We start from the raw sequence: 19750 nt of genomic DNA, 5'->3' as shown, positions 1-19750 counted from the left end.
CTGGGAGCTGGACTTCCTCTCCTTTCCTGGATCTAGATTTGTGAGTGTGTGATAGAATAGGGAGGATGACCAGAAGCTCCTCGAGGAGCCTGAGGCTCCATGGTGATTCAGCGTTTCCAGGCTGTGATGAGCCAGTGAAGAATCCTGGATGATGCTCTTGGACCACAGCCTTTCTTCTCTAAGCCGGGTTTTCTCCAGAAAGTCCTGCCTGGAGTCTTTCCAGCTGCCCCAATACAGGTTCTCAAACAATGACCTCAGTTAAAAGACCCAGGAATAATGCTTTATTGACTTGGCACCTATGAACAGTGGCCACAGGCCTCCAGGCTTCTTTGCTACTGCAGAGTGGAGGCTTTGTGCCAGGGGCAGTGGAAATCAGAGACGGTGCAGGAAGGGGCTCCTCCTGTCCCTGCTTTGTCCCCTGAAGCCCCCTTGTTCAGTCGAGCACCATCTGAGTCCAGGTCCTCACCCAGCAGGGAAGGTGAGGACCTAGGATCTTCTGCAGTCCCCTGATAGTCTGTAGAAAGAACAGCCCAACCCCTTCTGCCTCCCCTCTTTTGGGAGGGGGGAGACCAAAACAGGTCATTAGAAGTGTTTAAGGGCATTTGCCGTGAGCCCAAGCCTTGTGGATATGGGTGGAGAGAAGAATGGTTGGGGGTACGATATGAGTTTCCCCAAAGAGAAGAGGTGAGTCATTCTCCCACATCTGCTTTGACTGGACACATTACCACGTTCACTGTACTGGGCCTCTAGCAGGTGATAACAGTCTGAGGCCACACAGTAAGAGGACAGGGGTGGGCACTGCAGTGTAGCTCCCCCCTGCAAGGGGATAAAGGGGCACCAGGAACTGCAGAAATCACAGGAGGGGATCCTTGAAAAGGAGGGGCAGTTCCCCAATAGGCTCCTTTGATATGATCCAGAGTGTACAGCCAGCTGTGTCACAATGGCTGGCACAGGACACTGGCGTCCTCGCTGTGGTCACAGTTGTGGACATCCCAGCGGATATGAGAGCAGAGTAGCAAGGTGCTCTCATCTCCTCGGCATTTGACATTGTCCAAGAGGATGGGGCCTCTGCCTGGGCCAAAGTGGGCCTCGCCGGGGGCTGCCAGAGCCTGGCCACATCCCAGCTGACGGCACAGGACAATGGCTGCCCGTAGGTCCCAGGCGTCATCGCAGACAGTGCCCCACCGCTGTCCTAGGAAGAGCTCTACACGCCCCTCACATCGGTGGCTTCCACTAGCCAGGCGGAGGTGCCCTGGGTTGGAGATAAGGCCAGAGGGTCAGAAGAGCCCACAGGCTCAAGAGATGGCTCCATGGTTGCCATCAAGTCACGTGGCTTGAGTTCCACCCCCAAGAACCAATCAGTGAAGTGAGAAGAGCAATTCCCACGGGTTGTGTCCTCTGACCTTCACATTCATACTGTTGTGTGTTCACATGGGTGTGAACACATGCATGCACATACACACAGACACCAATAAATAATGCTGGACACGGTGGTGCACACCTTTAATCCCAGCACTAGGGAGGCAGAGGCAGGGGGATCTCTGCAAGTTTGAAGCCAGCCTGGCCCACAGAGCAAATATCAGGTCAACCAGAGCTATGTAGTAAGACCCTCATGAGACAAAGTAATAAAAAACTGTTTTTAAAAGGAGGAACTAACATGCTGGAAACTTCCATGCTAGACTAGGTCAAGGGATGCCCTGGGAGCCCTCAGGACATTAAAGCTGGGCAGCAGGACTTGAGACTGAAGAAATAACACGTGCCTCAGTGCTGTGCTCTCTGCTAAGGCCTCTGCTCACAGTCTCAGTCCCTTAGGTTAGCTATGTGACAGTGTCTTCTCTTGCCCCCCAAAGTTTCCTGTCTCCCCTTCTGCACCTGGATTCCCTGAGCTAACTAGTTGTTTTTCTGAGAGGTATGTGGCCTAGGCTGGCCTTGGATTTGCTATCCTTCCAACCTAAATCTCCATAATGACGGACGGGATGAAAGCCATGGGCCCATTAAGCTAATTCTGCATTCTCTAGCTCCTAGATTGGATCCCCATCCTTTCAGTTAGATCCCAACACTAGAAGTCTCTAGATTGCTCTAGTATTTAGACTTGTGAGACCCAGGTGGGCTTCAAATACACAGAGCTGGCCTTGAACTGATTTTTCTGCCTCAGTCAAAGTATTGGGATTACAGGGGTGTTCCAAGACACCCAATTTATGAGGTGCTGTGTCACAGATAAAGCCAGGGGTCAGAAAGGGCCGGCCCACAGATGACATGGCTAGAGACTGAACCTGAAGATCCTGCAAGCCAGGCAAGCATTCCACTCACAGGACTATATCCCCTACTCCCGACCCCCAGTTCCAGACTAGTTTAAAATCTACCTCCTACTTCCTGGGTATTATACTCCCATCCGTGAGGCCTGGGAACAGCACAAAAGGACAAGTGTTCTAGGACCTGGTCAGTTCTGCTTTGCCCTTCCTCAGTCCAGATTCATATTAATCCCAAGGTTACAACCTCATTTTCAGTGGCAGTAAGCACCTACCATCTCTGGGCCGAGGACTGGGCATTCGGGTGGTCTCAGAACCATCCTGCTGGACTTGGAGTCCCAGCTCCTCTGGGCCTGGCTCAGCAAGGACAGAAAAAAAAGTGGGGGGCTGTCACTTTGGTAAACATACTCCCTAGAGCCAGGTCATCCATCTCTCCTAACTTTCCCATGTTATAGAGACAGAAAGAACCCCCCAAAACTGCCAAGACACAGGAGGACCCCCGAAGCCTGGGCAGCCAATAGAGATGGAGATGCCACTTTCTGCAACAAGCAATGAACAAAAGGAGTACACCACATCTCGTCAGACTTTGTAAGCGGCCTTTTTTCACTGATTTCTCTGAAAAGTCAAAGGCTATCTCTGGGAAAGTAGTCTACTCCACCTGCTTCCTCTCCATCACTAGTACTTAGGAGGAACCTTGACTCAGCAGGGAGGGAATCACACAACCCTTTGCAAGTCGGAGACAGCACAGCACGAACCCTCCCTACTTCGTGCCGCCCTATTCTCTCCCTGCAGAGGACTCGCCCTTCCGGTCACACCGCTACCGCACAAGCGCAAGCAGCGCCTGGAGGGTGCGGCTACTCCCGTGTGCGTAATACTTCCGCTGCAGTGCAGCAGAGACTGCCACGCCCATTCCGCATCAGAACCGGCTTAGCCCTCACCACGGAGCATGCGCGGCGGGGTCCCGCGCCATTCTCGACTACCTGCCCACAAAACAGTGGGCGCCTGCGTGCAGTTGCTCGTCTTTTCAATCTTGGACCGGCCCTAAAGGCTACTCAGGTCCCCACGGGGCAGTAGGCACAGGCGCACGACCCCACCCATGCCTTTCAGGCTTGGCCCCACCCCCGCTGCGAGGGTTTCAAGAGGCCACGCCCACGAGGCTGTGTATGCCCATGCCCCGCCCCACGCAGAACCCCGCCCGTATTGCCTGCGAGCGCATGCGCACACCCTAGCGTATGCGTCTTCACGTCTCGTCCCGCTCGCCCGCGCCCCGCCCACATCGCGCAAAGCACCCGCGGGCGGCCCCGCCCATTCCTCCTCGGACTCCACCCCTCCCGCCAGCTTCACCTGCGCACAGGGCTCCGGCGTCTTCGTGATGGCCGCAGTTGTGCTGTCCCCAGCCCAGGTGGAAGCAGTCGCTGAGGCGGGCCTCGGTCCCGGTGCAGCCTACGTTGTCCAACAGCACGGGGCCTCGGCCATAGCCGAAATGACCAAGGCCCGTGGCTCCGAGCGCGGGCCCGCACCCCGCCTCGCGGCAGGCCACGCGCGCGTCCGCGAAGTCCCAGTCATCATCGCACACGGTGCCCCAACCCCCGGCGTACAGCACCTCCACGCGGCCGCGGCACGGGCTCGGGCCGCCTACCAGCCGCAGCCTGCCGCCTGCAGGGCGCACAGGCCGGTGCCAGAGTGGCCGGGCTGGGGCGGCGGGATCCCTACTGCAGCCCGCATCCCACCCGCTCCCACCCCGGGCGGGACCCGGGAGGCCACTTACTCTTCTTCCCCGAGGCCCAGGCAGCCGTGGTGAACCGCATGGTATCCCTGGAAGGCAGGGCACCAACTCCTGTAGCTGTCGAGACAGGGGAGCCTTTGAAGGGGGTGGGGGGCGAGGAGGCCATTTTACCACACCCACTTTTCTGCCCAGAGCCACAGTGCTATCTGTGAAGTCGCCAGAAAACTTGATAAAAATAAACATCTTTTGAGTTTTTCCTCCCTTTTTTTTTCTTTTTTCTTTTTCGAGACAGGTTCTCCTGTAACCTTGAATGGCCTGGAACTCACTATACAGACAGGGTTGAGCTCAGATCTCCCTCCAGAGTTCAAGGGTTAAAATCTTTTTTTTTTGTTTGTTTGTTTTTGTTTTTCGAGGCAGGGTTTCTCTGTGGTTTTGGAGCCTGTCCTGGAACTAGCTCTGTAGACCAGGCTGGTCTCCAACTCACAGAGATCCGCCTGCCTCTGCCTCCGGAGTGCTGGGATTAAAGGCGTGCACCACCACCGCCCGGTTTAGGGTTAAAATCTTTTGGGTTTTGAAGACAAGGTCATGCTGTGTCCTTTAGGTTGGCTTTGGACTCCAAAGCTCTCCGGCCTTAATTTGGTGTGAACCACCATGCCTGGCTTATGTGGTGCTGGGATATAACTGAGTTAAAACCCTTCAACTCCCAAATCTTAAATATATTAATTTTTATTATTTTTATTTTATGTTCATTGGTGTTTTTGCTTGCATGTATGTCTGTATGAGAGTGTCAGAAGTTTTGGAACTGGAGTATAGACAGGTGCAAGCCGCCAAGTGGTTGCTGGGACTTGAACCCAGGTCTTTTGGAAGATCAGCTAATGCTCTTAACCACTGAGCCATCCCTCCAGCCCCAAATATACTAATTGGAATCATAGTGATAGTTGTAGCTCTAATTCCAAACTTCTCACCTTGATTTCCAATTTGAATTCCCTCACATGGACTCTCAATTCCCTACCTCAGCAGTAATCCCTGATTTGACACAAACATTTTAAAGAAATCTCTTACCCATTCTTGTTTCAGAGAATCTGAATATCATGCATGCTCCCACCTGCTCGTTTCTACCCATCTCTACTATCTGCTCCAAAGTCTTAGCCGAAGTCACTTTCCTGTGTCTTCTAGAACAGTTTCCTTAGTTCCTACCCCTTCCTGGAGCCTTGTCCTACCCCTGGCAGCTGGGAAGGTGGGCTCTTCACCTGCTGGCTCAGTGCGCCACGCCCAGTCTTCTTTCGTGGCCAAGGAAGGCGGTGCAGTGAAAGTTGGAGGTCCCAGAGCTGGAGTGGGAGAAAAGACAGAGGGTCAGACGTAGGACTAAGGTTGTCTCCCAAAAGAAAACAAATTTGACTCGCAGGGCTGGGAGCCCAGCCAGGACATGAAGAGCCCCGTCCAACCTTGACCGTAGTAATCTGTGTGGTACAGATGGGTCAGATGGGTGCGAACCTGTTGCATGCTTTCATTTCAGTGTCCCGTGTTCTTAAGAAGCCCAATGTGTACAACATACAAAGATGCAGAGCTTTGCCTGCTAGGGACCTCTGCTCATTTCTGAATATAACAAGGCTAATTTTTTGGCTGGGGGACATAGCTCAGTTGGCAGAGTGCTTGCCTAGCATGCTCGAAGCCCTAGGTCCATCCTAACATCTCGTGAAATGATTGTGGTTGTATATGTCTGTAATCCCAGCACTGGGAAGGTGGAAGCAGGAGGAATGGAAGTGTAGGGTTACCCTTTAAGTACTGAGTTCAAGGCCAGGCTAAAATAAAAGATAAAATGGTTTCTCTGTGGTTTTGGAGCCTGTCCTGGAACTAGCTCTTGTAGACCAGGCTGGTCTCGAACTCACAGAGATCCGCCTGCCTCTGCCTCCCAAGTGCTGGGATTAAAGGCGTGCGCCACCACCGCCCGGCTAAAAGATAAAATCTTTATCCTATTCTCTAGATAAAATGAGGCTAGAAAGGGAGGGAGTGTGAACTCCATTGAGTGAGGTCAGTGGTGATTCTGCTAGGGCTCTGGGTCACTCGGTAAGGCTCTGCCTTTTACTACCTCAACTTTCCCATCTGTAAGATGGGAATGATAACCTGGTTTGTCACAAACACTTTCCATCTAATAGAACAGAATCCGTTTGTGAAATGGTGTTCTGGCTCCACGAGTCTTATTTGCTGGGCTAAGGGTATATTTAGCACAGAGGCGGAGTACCTAGTTTATATGCACAACGTTCTGGGTTTGATTCCCCAGCACACAACGATAATAACTCATCTGATAGACAGGGTAGGGGGGCTAGTGCATCAGGGAAGCTAATATAGGAGGGCCAACCCAGACTAGACAGAGACCCTGCCTCAGCGAGACAAAAATCACATCTATTTTATTTCACTTTGAGACAGGGTCTCACTAAGTAGCCCTGTCTGACCTGGCCTTGGACTCACAGAGATCAGCCTGTCATTGCCTCCTAAGGGCTGAGATTAAAGGAATGCATCACCAGGCCCAGCCTTTTATTATTTTACTTTGAGACAGGGTTTTATGTAGCCCAGGCTGGCTTCAGACTCATTATGTAGTAGGGGATGAGCAATTCGTTATGACGCATGTCCTCAGTGCTGGAGTTATCAGTATATACCAGTATGCCTGGTTTATGCGGGGCCAGAGATTATACTCAGGACTTCATGCATGCTAGGCAAGCACTCCTTCATCTAGCTACATCCTCCACCCCAATGCCTACCTTTTATTTACTGAAATCACCTCCCAAATTGGAAATAGGCCATAAAGAAGAATATTCTATTTATTATATCCTCAGAATTGTAAATAACTGAGCAGGGTTCTGCAGGTAGGGGCTTTGAAAATATCTCTGAGGGAGCAATCCTGGAATATTTTTTGCTTTATTCTGAAATAGTCCATGAAGAATACTTGGAAAATGCTAGAAAATTCTGGAGGCATTTCTAATAACAGAGGAACATATATATTCTATATAGCTTCAATATGTGAGAATAATGAGGGTTATTCTAAGTTGCCTCCCATCGCAGGCCTGAGATAATACAGGTAATACAGCCTTTCTGGAGAGATCTGGAAAGAGTTAGCCAAGCCCTTTTCCCCTCCCAGCCCTAGTTCGCTCCCTCCAGTTCTCCTCCCCCACCCTTTCTCCCCGGTAAGGCCCCGCCCCCGCCTGCTCCTGGCCCCGCCCCCGCCTGCTCCTGGCACCTGCACAGAGCGCCCCAGCATCTTCGTGGTGTCCGCAGTTGTGTACGCCCCAGCCGAGGCTCTGGCAGGCTGCCAGGCGGGGCTCGCCACCTTCGCAGTGAACATTGTCCAGCAAGATATGCCCGGTGCCGTAGCCGAAAAAGGCATTAGTGGTGGCGGCCAAGGCGGTCCCACAGCCGAGTTGGCGGCACACAACAGCAGCGTCGGGCAACCCCCAGTCGTCGTCGCAGACAGTGCCCCACAGGCCTCCGTGCAGGATCTCCACCCGGCCTTGACACGGGCTGGCGCCGCCCACCAGGCGCACGCTGCCCTCACCTGGTGAAGGTGGATGGAGAAGGTGGGACAAGCAGCATCTTATAAGCCACGAGAAGGCATCTTAATTCACTTCATCTATGCACCAGGCCAAGGACAGTGCCCTCCCTAGGGCCTCACCCCAGCAGGGATAAACTAGCCTGCTCACCCCTTGACCAAACCTTCTGACAGTCCAGAGTGTTGGATTGTGGGTCCCAGGATAACCAGTTAAAATGTGTCATCCTGACCTAAAACCAGCCTTTTCTTTTCTATCCCTGCTCCACTTCTCCAATGTTCCTGTTTGTCATGTCCAGAGGCTCAAAGAAACCCTCACTTTGCAAGATGTGGCTGACACACTTCCTCTCCCACAAAGCCCTCCCTGATAAGGGGTCCCTCTTCCCCCAGGGGTCTTCCCTCTCCTTGTCCCCCTGTCTCATTGTGACCTTGAAGCCCTCACCGCCCTCCGGTCACCTCCTCTAGCCTATCGAGGGTCTCCCCACAGAAGCATGACTTACCTTTCCCGTTTTGGAGGGTTGTAGCAGGTGCTACACTAGTCAGCACCTTCCTTGTTGGGGGCTGTGTGTGCAAGAATTCTGCAGAGGAAGGAGGGAGGAAGCAAAGATGCATGGATCTTTCCGTTCACCATCCTCACACAGCATGTGAGGGTGAGGAGTCTAGAGCCCTAAGATGCCTGCTTTCAGGAACACAGCCCCAAGTCCTGGATATAGAGAAACACTGTCTGGAGTCAAACTTGCTGTGTAGGTAAGAATGACCTTGAACTTCTGATCCCCCGGCCTCCCCAGTGCTAGTATCATAGGCAAGTGTCATCATGCCTTTTCAAAAGCCTAGTTCTTGCTATTTTTTTGCTGTTGTGTATGTATGGTGTACACACGTGTGCATGTATACGTGCAGGTACGTGCACCATGTATGTGCGCCTGGGGACCAGAGGTCCATGCTGGAGGCTCTCTATTGCTCATTTTGTTTATTGATTGGTTATTATAAACACTTTTTAGATTTGCTCATTTCATGTGCCTGAGTACTTTGTCTCCATGTATGTTGGTACACCATGTCATGTGTATACCTGATGTCTGCAGAGATCAGAAGAGTTATGGGTGTCTGTGAATTACCATGTGAGTGTTGGGGACCAGATCCTCTCCAAGTCCTGCCAGAACTCTAAACCACTGAGCCATCTCGCCAGCTTCTTTATTTATTTTTATTTTATGTATAAGATTGTTTTGCCTGTATGTATATCTATACCCCACATACATGGAGTGCCAATGGAGTCCAGAAGAGGGCATTAGATGATCGCCTGGAACTGGAATTAGGGGTTGTTAATGAGTCATCATGTGGGTGCTAGGAATCAAACCTGAGTCCTCTGGAAGAGCAGCTGGTGCTCTAATCTCTCCAGTCCCTTAAGCCCAGACTCTTTCCTTTTTCCTTCCTTCCTTCCTTCCTTCCTTCCTTCCTTCCTTCCTTCCTTCCTTCCTTCTTTTCTGTTTTTTGGTTTTCAAGATAGGGTTTCTCTGTGTAGCTTTGGAGCCTGTCCTGGAACTCACCCTGTAGTCCAGGCTGGACTTGAACTCACAGAGATCCATCTGCCTCTGCCTCCCAAATTCTGGGATTAAAGGTGTGCGCCACCACTGTCCGGCTTAAGCCCAGTTCTTCCTTTTTTTTTTTTTTTAAAAGCCCTGTTCTTAATGCAGTTGACATCCCTGGGGAATTTACTAGAAAAATTAAATTCTCAGGCCCTACCGCAGACCTGCAGAATCAGAAAGTCTAGGCTGTGACTACAGCTTGTGTTCTTGCTCATGTTTGCCAGCTAGATAACAGCTCTCAATGCCAGTGACTCTGAGTTTCTGCAGCAGCTCTAAGCACTGCAGAGCTTGTGACCAGAGAGACCCCAGGGGTTTATCAAAAGGGAGTGGTAAGTCTGGTATGATGATTCATGCCTGTAATTCTAGCATTTAGCAGGTGGAGGGAGAAGAATCAGGCGTTCCAACCCATCTTGGTCTTCATGTCAAATGAATGAATGAATGAAGGAAGGAAGGAAGGATGGATGGATGAATGGGGTGGGTGGGGCACAGCTCAGTGGTAGATTACTTGCCTAGAGTCATTCTGACACAGGCTGGACATGTGTCTCAGTGGTAAAGTAATGGCCTAGCACGCACGAGGACCCAGGTTCAATCCCTAATCATGGAAAAAGAAAAACCAGGAGGGGTACTCTGTGTGGGGGTTCAAGCCCCACCTGGACCCTGCTAGTCCCTTTGGTCCGTGAGCGAGAAGTACTCCAGTCAGCTTCCCTGGCCCCGCGGCGTCCCCTCCTTCACTCACCATCACACAGGACCGCCACATCTTCATAGTGGAAGCAGTTGTGGACACCCCAGCCCCTGCTGCCGCACTCGCTCAGAGAAGCTTCCTGCCCCCGGCACTCCACGTTATCCAGGAAAATGGGGCCTCGGCCTTGGCCAAAGGCCAGGGGCCGCGGCACTGGCAGTGCCAGGCCACAGCCCAGCTGACGACACACCACGTTGGCATCCACAACATCCCAGTCATCATCGCAAACACTGCCCCAGGAACCGCCGTGCATGACCTCCAGGCGCCCTCGGCAGCGGCTTGGGCCGCCTACCAACCTCAGTTCTGTAAAAAGGGGGACAAGCCGGTGCGATGGGGAATCGGGAGCCGAAACTACAGGATGTCATGGGAGCCTTCAAACATGTGGCTGGGCCATGCCAGCTTGGGAGTATCCGTGAACAGATGAAGGAGTAGAGGCAGAACCTACCTGGAAAGGGCAGTGGAGTTGGCTGGAGGGCACTGGCTGAAACAGAGGAAGAACGTGAGTCTCTGCTAGGTTTGGGGGAACTGGTCCCTTCACACAGTTTCCCCTTGCCCACGGTCTCACCGTCACTCTCCTCCTCTTGGAGGCCTCCTTTCCCAAAGGCCTCATCTGTGGGACTACCCCCACCCTCCCTATCCCAGAGGTCCATAATCTCTAAAGATTGGCTCCAGACCCATCCGTCTCGACAGCAAAATCTCAGTAGCTCCCTCTGCTACCTGCAAGGGATCTGAGTGGCCGAGGCTTCTCTCTCTACAAAGCAGTGTTTTGGTGTCATTTTTCATTTTAAGAATTAGTTATTATTATTGTTTTGTTTTTGTGTTTTTCGAGTCAGGGTTTCTCTGTAAAACAGCTCTGGCTGTCCTGGAACTTGCTTTGTAGATCAGACTGGCCTCAAACTCAGAGATCCACCTACCTCTGCCTCGCGAGTGCTGGGATTAAAGGCGTGGGCCAACATTTATGTGTGTATGTCTGTGGAGGTCAAAAACAATTTCTAGGAGTTGGATATCCACCTCTATCATATAGGTCTCAGGAATCGAACTTGGGTGGTTTCAGCAAGTGCCTTCATCTGCCATTTTATTTTATTTTAAGTTTTTTTCGAGACAGGGTTTCTCTGTAGCTTTGGAGCCTGTCCTGGCACTGGCTCTTGTAGACCAGGCTGGCCTCGAACTCACAGAGATCCTCCTGCCTCTGCCACCAACGCCCGGCTTTCACTAGCCATTTTAGTATTGTTTTAAAAATTATTTTATTCGCTAGCTGGGAGTGGTGGCACACACCTTTAATCCCAGCACTTGAGAGGTAGAGGCAGGCAGATCTCTGTGAGTTTGAGGCCAGTCTGGTCTACAGAGTGAGTTCAAGGGCAGCCAAAGATACACAGAGAAACCTTGTCTCAAAAACAAAAATACAAAACAAAACAAAAATGAATTAAAAAAAGAAAGAAAAAAGGAAATTTTATTTTATTGTGTGCGTGTTTTGCCTACATGTTGTCTGTGCACTAAAAGCAGTACCGCCAGAGGCCAGAAGAGGGCATCAGATACTCTGGAACTGAAGTTAGGGGTCGCTGTGAACCACAAAGAGGATGCTAGGAATTGAATTTGGGTCCTCTGGAAGAGCAGTGAGTGTTCTTAACCAGTGAGCCATAGTCTCCAGTCCCTTTTCAATGATTTCTTGAGGAAATGTCACATAGTTCGGGCTCCCCTGGAATTTGCTGTGAAAATGAGTATGGTTTTGAATTTTTTAGCCTCCTGATTCTGTCTCCTAGGTGCTGAGGTTATAGACCTTGGCCAACATTCCTCATGCTTCTTCTCTTCAAGTGCATATATATGGGTTTTGTGTGTGTGTGTGTGTGTGCGCGCGCGTGCGTGCGCGTGCGTGCACACACACGTGGGCACGCTCATGCATGCATGTGTCATGTACACAGGACAACTTTGGGAAGTTGAGTCTCTTTCCATCATGCAGATTCTAGGAATCTAGCTCAGGTCCTCTGCCTTGGTGACAAGCTTTCTCACTTGCTGAGTCATCTTGCCTGTCCTGTTCCTTTTGCTTGTTTGCTTGTTTTTCAAGACAGGGCTGTCTGTCCTGGAACTTGCTTCAGAGACCAGGCTGACCCCAAACTCACAGAGATCCGCCTGCCTCTGCCTCTGGAGTGCTGGGGGTAAAGTCTAGTTTTTGTTTGTTTGTTTGTCTTTTTGTTTCTCTGTGTAGTCCTGGCTGCAGACCAAGCTAGCCTCAAACTCGGAGATCTGCCTGCCTCTGCCTCCCAAGGGCTGGGATTTAAAGGTGTGCACCACCACTGCCTGCCTTGTTTTTGTTGTTTTGAGACAGGGTCTCATGTAGCCCCAGCTTGCCTGGAACTTGATATGTAGCTGAGTATGTCCTTGATTCTCTGAGTCTTCTGCTTCGACTGGGATGACAGATAGGCGCCACCTTGCCTGGTCTCCCGCCATGGTTGACAGTGGGGAGAACTGAGAGTTAGAGAGGAATAGCAGGGGCTGCCTGGGATACTCACCCAGTGGGAAGAGAAGAAGCAAGGACAGCGCTGGGGGGAGGGGCAAAGGGGCTGCACCCCCTTCCCCAGGCTTCCATCCCCGGCTCCACTCCTCAGGCTGGGGACCCATTTCTATCTCTGCTTTTTTGTGCGTCCAGCCAGTGGATGGCTCTTCAGAGGGTCCCATCAAGAATTGGAGGAGAGGTCACAGCTGGACCATCTGGAACTCAAGATCCCCAGTGTTTCCTTCCAGCTGCATGGGCCAGCTGCAGGGAGGAAGAACATATCCACATGGGGTTGACATTCCTAGTGGAGGGAAAGACAGGTGCAGCAGCTAAGAGATGAGAAAGATGGACGTGGGCCAGGCCATGTGGGCTCAGTAGCGTGCTTGCCTGGACTCTGCCATTGAGAATCTGGGGGAATGGCTCGGCTGTAGAGAGCCTACACATCATCCCTGACGGAGGAGCTGGCCGTGTGGCTCAGTGTTGGAGCCCTTGCTGAACTCACACAGGCCCTAGGTCCATTCACAAAAGAGGAAGATGGGGTGAGCAGGGAAATTTATAAGGGGCTGCATTTGGCTGTAGCTGAGGCGTGTGAAGACAAAGAATGACATATGGGCTCGGCAGGCTGGTGGGTTCCAACCAAGGCAGACCCGGAGGCTCAGAGTCATCCTCCAGGCCTTCATAGCCCAAAGTGTGGTTGCTACTATGGGTGGAACTTAAATAACCCAGTTAATTTTAGGGGGCTGTAGGTAAATATTTACATTTTATTTATCTATTTATTTAATTAATTATGTCATTATTATTATTATTTTGGATTTTTTAAAAAATTTATTTATAGCCGGGCGGTGGTGGCGCACGCCTTTAATCCCAGCACTCGGGAGGCAGAGGCAGGCGGATCTCTGTGAGTTCGAGACCAGCCTGGTCTACAGAGCTAGTTCCAGGACAGGCTCCAAAAACCACAGAGAAACCCTGTCTGGAAAAACCAAAAAATAAAAAAATAAAAAAAAATATTTATTATATATATACTCGCCAGGAGATGGCGCCAGAATCTCTTTACAGATGGTTGTGAGCCACCATGTGGTTGCTGGGAATTGAACTCAGGACCTCTGGAAGAGCAGCCAGTGCTCTTAACCTCTGAGCCATCTCTCCAGCCCCCCATTATTTTGGATTTTGAAATGGGGTTTCTCTATGTAGTCCTGCCTGTCTTAGAATTCACTATGTAGACCAGGCTGGCTTCGAACTCAGAGATTCCCCCTGCCTCTGCTTCTCTAGTATGGCATGTGCCACAACTGCCCTGTTGATTTTATTTTCATTGTTTTTTGTCAATGTGTGTGTGTGTGTGTGTGTGTGTGTGTGTGTGAGTTGGTGTATATGTATGTCTGAGTGTCTGTGGGGGGCACGTGCATGTATGTGTCTCTGTGTGTATGTGTCTTAATGTGTGTGTATGTATGTGTGTCTGAATGTGTGTATCTGAGTGTCTGTGGTATGAGGTTGTGGGGGGCATTTGTGTGTATGTATGTATGTGTGTATATGTGTCTGAATGTGTGTATGTATGTGTGTCTGTGCGTATATATGTCTGAATGTGTGTATATGTATGTGTATATATGTGTCTGAATGTGTTTGTATGTGTGAGTCTGTGTGTATTATGTGTCTGAATGTGTGTATGTATGTGTGTCTGTGCGTGTATATGTCTGAATGTGTGTATATGTATGTGTATATACGTGTCTGAATGTGTTTGTTTTGTTTTGTTTTTTTTTTTGGTTTTTCGAGACAGGGTTTCTCTGTGGTTTTGGAGCCTGTCCTGGAACTAGCTCTTGTAGACCAGGCTGGTCTCGAACTCACAGAGATCCGCCTGCCTCTGCCTCCCAAGTGCTGGGATTAAAGGCGTGCGCCACCACCGCCCGGCATCTGAATGTGTTTGTATGTGTGAGTCTGTGTGTATATGTGTCTGAATGTGTGTATATGTATGCGTCTGTGTGTATATGTGTCTGAATGTGTGTGTATGTATGTGTGTCTGTGTGTATATGCTTCTGAATGAGTGTATGTTTGTGTGTCTGTGTGTATATATGCGTGTGTATGTGTTTGCATGTATGTGTGTCTGTGTGTGTTGAGGATTAGACCAAGGGATTCATACTTGCAGAGCAAATGTTCTACTACTCAACAACATCTCTGGTTCTTTTTGTAAGTTACTTAGGCTGATTCCATGTAGCCCAGGCTAGCCTCCAGTTTCCTGTGAAGCCAAGTGAGATCTTCTGATCCTCTTGCCTCCACCTCCTGAGCACCCAGATTACAGGCATGTGGCATTATGCCCCATTTAATGTTGGGAATTAAACTCTGAGCCCCCGAAAGACAAATAAGCACTCTAACAATTGAATTAATTCCCCATTAACTAAAAATTGAGTTAATTCTTCCCCCTTTTTTAGAGACTTTTTTTTTTAAAAAAAATGTTTTTCCAGACAGGGTTTTTCTGTGTAACTCTAGGTTTCCTGGATTTAGCCCTGTAGATCAGGCTGGCCTTGAACTCAGAGATCCCCCTGCTTCTGCCTTCCAAGTGCTGGGATCAAATGTGTGCACCATCACCACCCAGCTGAGTTTTTTGTTTGTTTGTTTGTTTAAGACAGAGTTTAACTACACATCTCTGCCTACCCTAGAACTGGCTATGTGGACCCTGTCACGCTTGATCACAGAGACCTGCCTGCCTTCCTCCTGAGTGCAGATCCTGTCTCAAGAAATAACGTGCAGCCGGGCGGTGGTGGCGCACGCCTTTAATCCCAGCACTCAGGAGGCAGAGGCAGGTGGATCTCTGTGAGTTCGAGGCCAGCCTGGTCTAGAAGAGCTAGTTCCAGGACAGGAACCAAAAAAAGCTACAGAGAAACCCTGTCTTGAAAATCCAAAAAAAAAAAAAAAAAAAAAAAAAAAAACAAAACAAAACCAAAACTTAAGAAATAACGTGCAGAGAACCTGGACAACAATGAGGACCCTAAGAGAGACATACCTGGATCTTCTCTACATGGGAAGTAGTAAAAGAAAAGATCTCCTGAGTAAACTGGGAGCATGGGGACCATGGGAGAGTGTTGAAGGGGAGGGGAGAGAAAGGGAGGGAAGCAGAGAAAAATGTATAGCTCAATAAAATCAATAAAATAAAAATTAGTGCCACCATAAAAAAAGAAAGAAAGAAAGAAAGAAGTGCAATGATCGAGGAGAACATTTGGCATCAACCTCTGGTCTCCCATGCACTTTATGTGTGTGCACAACTGCAAACACACACACACAAAACGTGGAGCCAGAAAGATCAAGAGATCAGATTAGGCTGGAGAGATGGCTCAGTGGTTAAGACTGCTCACATCTGCTGCTCTTCCAGAAGAACCCAGGTTCGTTCCCAGCACTTACATGGTGACTTGTAACCACCCCTAACTCCAGTTCCAGAGGACCCAATGCCCTCTTCTGACCACCATAGGTACCAGCCACACACGATGCACATACACATGACACATATGTAGACAAAGCACTCATGCACAGTCAATAGATAAATATTTTAAAAAAGAATTAAAGGTCACCCTCAGCTACATAGCAAGATCGAAGTCAGCCTGGGCTACAATGAGGCTTTGTCTCAAAAATCAAACAAAACAAACACCCAGTTATGGTTATTTACTTCTGAGGCAGGGGAATTGTCCCAAGTTTGAGGCAAAGCCTGGCTACCTGGTGAGTACCAGGCCAGCTTGAGTTTCAGAGACTGAGACCCAGGCTCAGCTTCCTGTTCCTCTCAAAAAAACAAAAACAAAATCTCCAGGGGCGGGCTGGAGAGATGGCTCAGTGGTTAAGAGCACTGGCTGCTCTTCCAGAGGACCTGGGTTCCATTTCCAGTACCCACATGGCGGCTCACAACTGTCTGTGACTACAGCCCGGAGGGATCTGGCACCCTCACACAGACATACATGCAGGCGAGATACCATATAAAAATAAATCTTAAGAAAAAATTCCCCGATGAAGGCAGGCCTCTGTGAGTGAGGGCCAGCCTGGTCTAGAAGACAGCTCCAGGTCAGCCAGAGCCTGCCTAAAAACAAAAAACAAACAAAGAAACAACTCTACCTGCGAATCTCAAACAAATTTTACATAATTTGTGCACTAAGATCCTAAGAGTAAGGGAAAACGCACAGATGCAGAAAATAGCTGGAGGGCCGAGGGGGCAGGACCGGGCTTGCGTGGGCTGGAGGAGAGAAGCACACACCTGCCTCCCAGCCCCTTTGGGGCCAGTAGAGGAGAAAATGGCCCTGTGTGGGATCCTTGAAGGCCGAGGTGCCCAGGGGCATGGTGCCCCTCCCTGGAGGATCTCTCCCTTGCTTTTGACTCCACCCTGGCAAGCAGACAGTGCATTTGGACAGAGGGTTGAAAACAGATCTGGATGCAGACACGAGGTTTTCAACGCTCCATTCATGGAAGCCCAGGATAGTCCCCCGCAGAATAATCCCCTTTTGTCTTCCTCCCACCCTGACTGGAGACAGCTGGGACCCGAGAACTGGGAACCGTAAGGATGGCAGCTACAAGTCAGTCTTTCCTGGTAGGGATGCGTAATTTCCTGGGCCTTCCCATGGCTCCCAGGTTCTAAGGGAGCCCTCCCGCCAACCCGGACCCATTCACCTCCCTCCCAGAGGGACCCTGCCAGAAATCCTCAGATGCCCCTAAGGTGTTCCCTGCTTCTGCAGCCTAGGATGCCAGAGAGACAGACACTCTCCTCCAGGATAGCTGACAGGGACTTGAAATCCCAGACAGCCTGACTCTCTAGATCACGGTGTGCCAGGGAACCCAGGCTCAGCCCCACCGCCTTCAGCTCCAAACTGACTCCTCTAGTTCTCAGTGGACAGCAGTGGAGGGACCGCTTTGTCCCTGTCCTAAGAGGCTGTGGTGCTTTGTTTTTGAAGAGGGTTTCAAACTCCTCTGTAGCCAAAGGTGACCTTGTGCGCTTCACGTTCCTGTTGTTTCCACCCCTGAACGCTGGGATTATAGGCGCGGGTCCCACCACATCTGCCTTCCAGGGTTCTTTCAGATATTTGTGTTCTAGTTTTATGGGCATAGGTGTTTGGTCTGCAGGTATATATGGGCACTGCATATGTACCTGGTATCTGGGGAGGCCAGAAGAGGGCGTTGGGACTAGAGTTGTTATAGACAGCTGTGAATCACCATGTGGGTGCTGGGAATCGAACCCTGGACCTCAGCAAGAGCAGCCACTTCTCTTAACTACTGATCCAGGGTTCTTGAGTCTTCTTAGGTTTCTTTCTCAGCACCGGTGGGGCAGGTGATCAGAGGCTGCAAAGCCACGTTGTTCTTATTTGCAAAATGGTCTCATAGTCTCTCCCTTATACTTGCTGCCACATTAAATGGGCTAACGTTTATAAAAGGTTTGCCCAGTGTCTGGTCTGCTCTAATGTGCTAGCAGTTGCTATGAGTGCCTCCATCTGCAGACCCTCCACGATAAGAACCAGATCTTAGTCAACAGTTATATGTGGCACAGGGTGTTCAGCAAACGTTTGTTGAATGACTGAATAAAATTGTGGCTATGGAGTCATAGAACAAAGCGGTTAGAAGGGTCTCAGGAAGCAGTTGATGAGTTGGCTCAGCGGGTAAAGGCCATTGGTGCCAAGTCTGATGACCTGAGTTCAAGAGTTCAATTCCCCGGATCAACATATTGGTAGGAGAGAACACTCTTGCAAACTGTCGTGTGTGTGTGTGTGTGTGTGTGTGTGTGTGTGTGTGTGTTGTGTTGTGTGTGTGTGCCTGTACACACATAAATAAATAATGTAATATTAAGAGGTTTTTTTTTTTTTTTTTTTTTTTTGGTTTTTCGAGACAGGGTTTCTCTGTGGCTTTGGAGCCTGTCCTGGAACTAGCTCTTGTAGACCAGGCTGGTCTCGAACTCACAGAGATCCGCCTGCCTCTGCCTCCCGAGTGCTGGGAAAGAGTTTTTTTTTTTAAGAAGGGTCTCTGGAGGTCTTAATAGGAAACTGTTACTACACACAGAGAACACACACAAACACACACACGCCAGCAAAACTAAAGGATTCGTACCTGTGGGGGTGTTCTGGGCTCTTTCCGTCCTTTCGTCTCCAGATAATCCAAGTTCCAACGACTGCCTCTGCCCTGGGAAGTTTAGGAGGGGGAAGGGCCCCCCAAATGCAGATCAACACGGACCTTTCTTCTTTTCTTTCCGTAGCTGGAAGGAGAGAAGAGGCGATATCGCTGGCCATGGAGCTGCTGGTGGCCCCAGCCTGTCCCCACCTGACCTTTGGGGCCCAGAGAGGCGAAGGGAGAGTGGAGGTGGTCCTTAGTGCTGTGAGCGGCCCAGAGGAAGGGCACGGAGGAAAAGGAGGAGCCGTGAGGCCAGGTGGCCCCTCCTTTCTCCCAGCTCTCTCTTCTAGGCTCAGGTTGCAGAAAAACCCGAATGGGTTCCTAGCCCGGTAAAGAGGACAGCTGCAACATCAGGCACAGGCGATGGAGAGGCAGCCTGGGCTACACTGTGAGAACAAGGTTATCCTCAGCTACCTAGTAAGACCCTCTCTCAACACAGAAATAGAAACGAAGGGAGGAAATCAACAATCAGGGCAAGGGAGATGGCTCACAGGGTGAGGGTGCTTGTTCAGCATGCTTGGAAAATCAAAGTCAAGCCCCAGAAAAGCAAAAGAAGCCAGGCCTGGGGACGCACGCACTCAGGAGGCAGAGGCAGGTGAGACTCTGTGAGTTCCAGGACAGCCGGAGAGAAATAGTGAGACCCTGTTTTAAACGCAGACACAGATTCTATGACACTCGTTTACGTGTGTGAACATGTGTAGGTGCACATGTGCCAGTCCGTGAATGTGGCGGTCAGCGGACACCTTGCATGAGTCAGTTCTTTCTTCCACAGTGTAGGTCATCGGACTTGGTGGCAAGTTCCTTTACCCAACTGAGCCATCACACCAGCCCACAAAACAAGTTTCCTTAGAGTACAAAGAGCTGGTCAAATGCTTCTCTCTCTCTCTCTTTCTTTTCTTCCTTCTCTCTCTCTCTCTCTCTCTCTCTTTCTTTCTTATTTTTTTGGTGGGGGGTGGTTTCCAGGCAGGGTTTCCCTGTGTAGTCCTGGCTGTCGTAGAACTCACTTTGTAGACCAGGCTGGCCTCGACCTCAGAGATCTACCAAATGCTTCGTTTGCATGCAAATCTTTCATTACTTACTAGATGGAATCATTTTAGCGGTGGAGCACCACTGGCCTCCATTCTGATGTGTTCTGGTGGTGTTCTAGAAGAACCCAGAATGCAGAAAGCATGGCTCTAGGTTTAGGTCAAGGGATCAAGGAGAAAAAGCCAAAATTCATTTTTAACATCTCAAGACAATGACTTAGAAAAGAGCTAACTTTTTTCATTTTTTGTATTAGTTATCTGTCTATTTATTTATCTATT

The 19750-nt window shown here is 50.1% G+C and overlaps 1 protein-coding gene across 1 annotated transcript; it reads right to left on the bottom strand.

The window, feature by feature from the left end:
* Positions 1-273: 273 nt before the first annotated feature.
* Ssc4d (scavenger receptor cysteine rich family member with 4 domains) lies at positions 274-18641 on the bottom strand. The gene is made up of 11 exons (XM_075976716.1): positions 18387-18641; positions 12343-12587; positions 10281-10316; positions 9833-10138; positions 8017-8094; positions 7211-7525; positions 5226-5303; positions 4018-4092; positions 3594-3905; positions 2525-2602; positions 274-1252 (listed from the first exon to the last, which is right to left on the bottom strand). Exons 2-11 carry the CDS (start codon positions 12506-12508, stop codon positions 936-938), a joined length of 1761 nt encoding a protein of 586 aa, XP_075832831.1. The 5' UTR covers positions 12509-12587; positions 18387-18641; the 3' UTR covers positions 274-935.
* Positions 18642-19750: the final 1109 nt, after the last annotated feature.

This window comes from Microtus pennsylvanicus, chromosome 1, assembly GCF_037038515.1.
Source record: "Microtus pennsylvanicus isolate mMicPen1 chromosome 1, mMicPen1.hap1, whole genome shotgun sequence".
NCBI lineage: Eukaryota > Metazoa > Chordata > Mammalia > Rodentia > Cricetidae > Microtus > Microtus pennsylvanicus.
This window is presented reverse-complemented; position numbering and strand designations above follow the sequence as displayed.

What these genes read in the sequence shown, in the direction of transcription:
- Ssc4d (XM_075976716.1), bottom strand. Translation starts at nt 12,508, where the DNA reads ATGGGACCCTCTGAAGAGCCATCCACTGGCTGGACGCACAAAAAAGCA. An exon ending in TGTGGCGGTCCTGTGTGATG is followed by an intron (nt 8,095 to 9,832) that starts GTGAGTGAAGGA and finishes CTTCCTCTGCAG; the next exon opens with AATTCTTGCACACACAGCCC. An exon ending in TGCTGGGGCGCTCTGTGCAG is followed by an intron (nt 5,304 to 7,210) that starts GTGCCAGGAGCA and finishes CTCCCACTCCAG; the next exon opens with CTCTGGGACCTCCAACTTTC.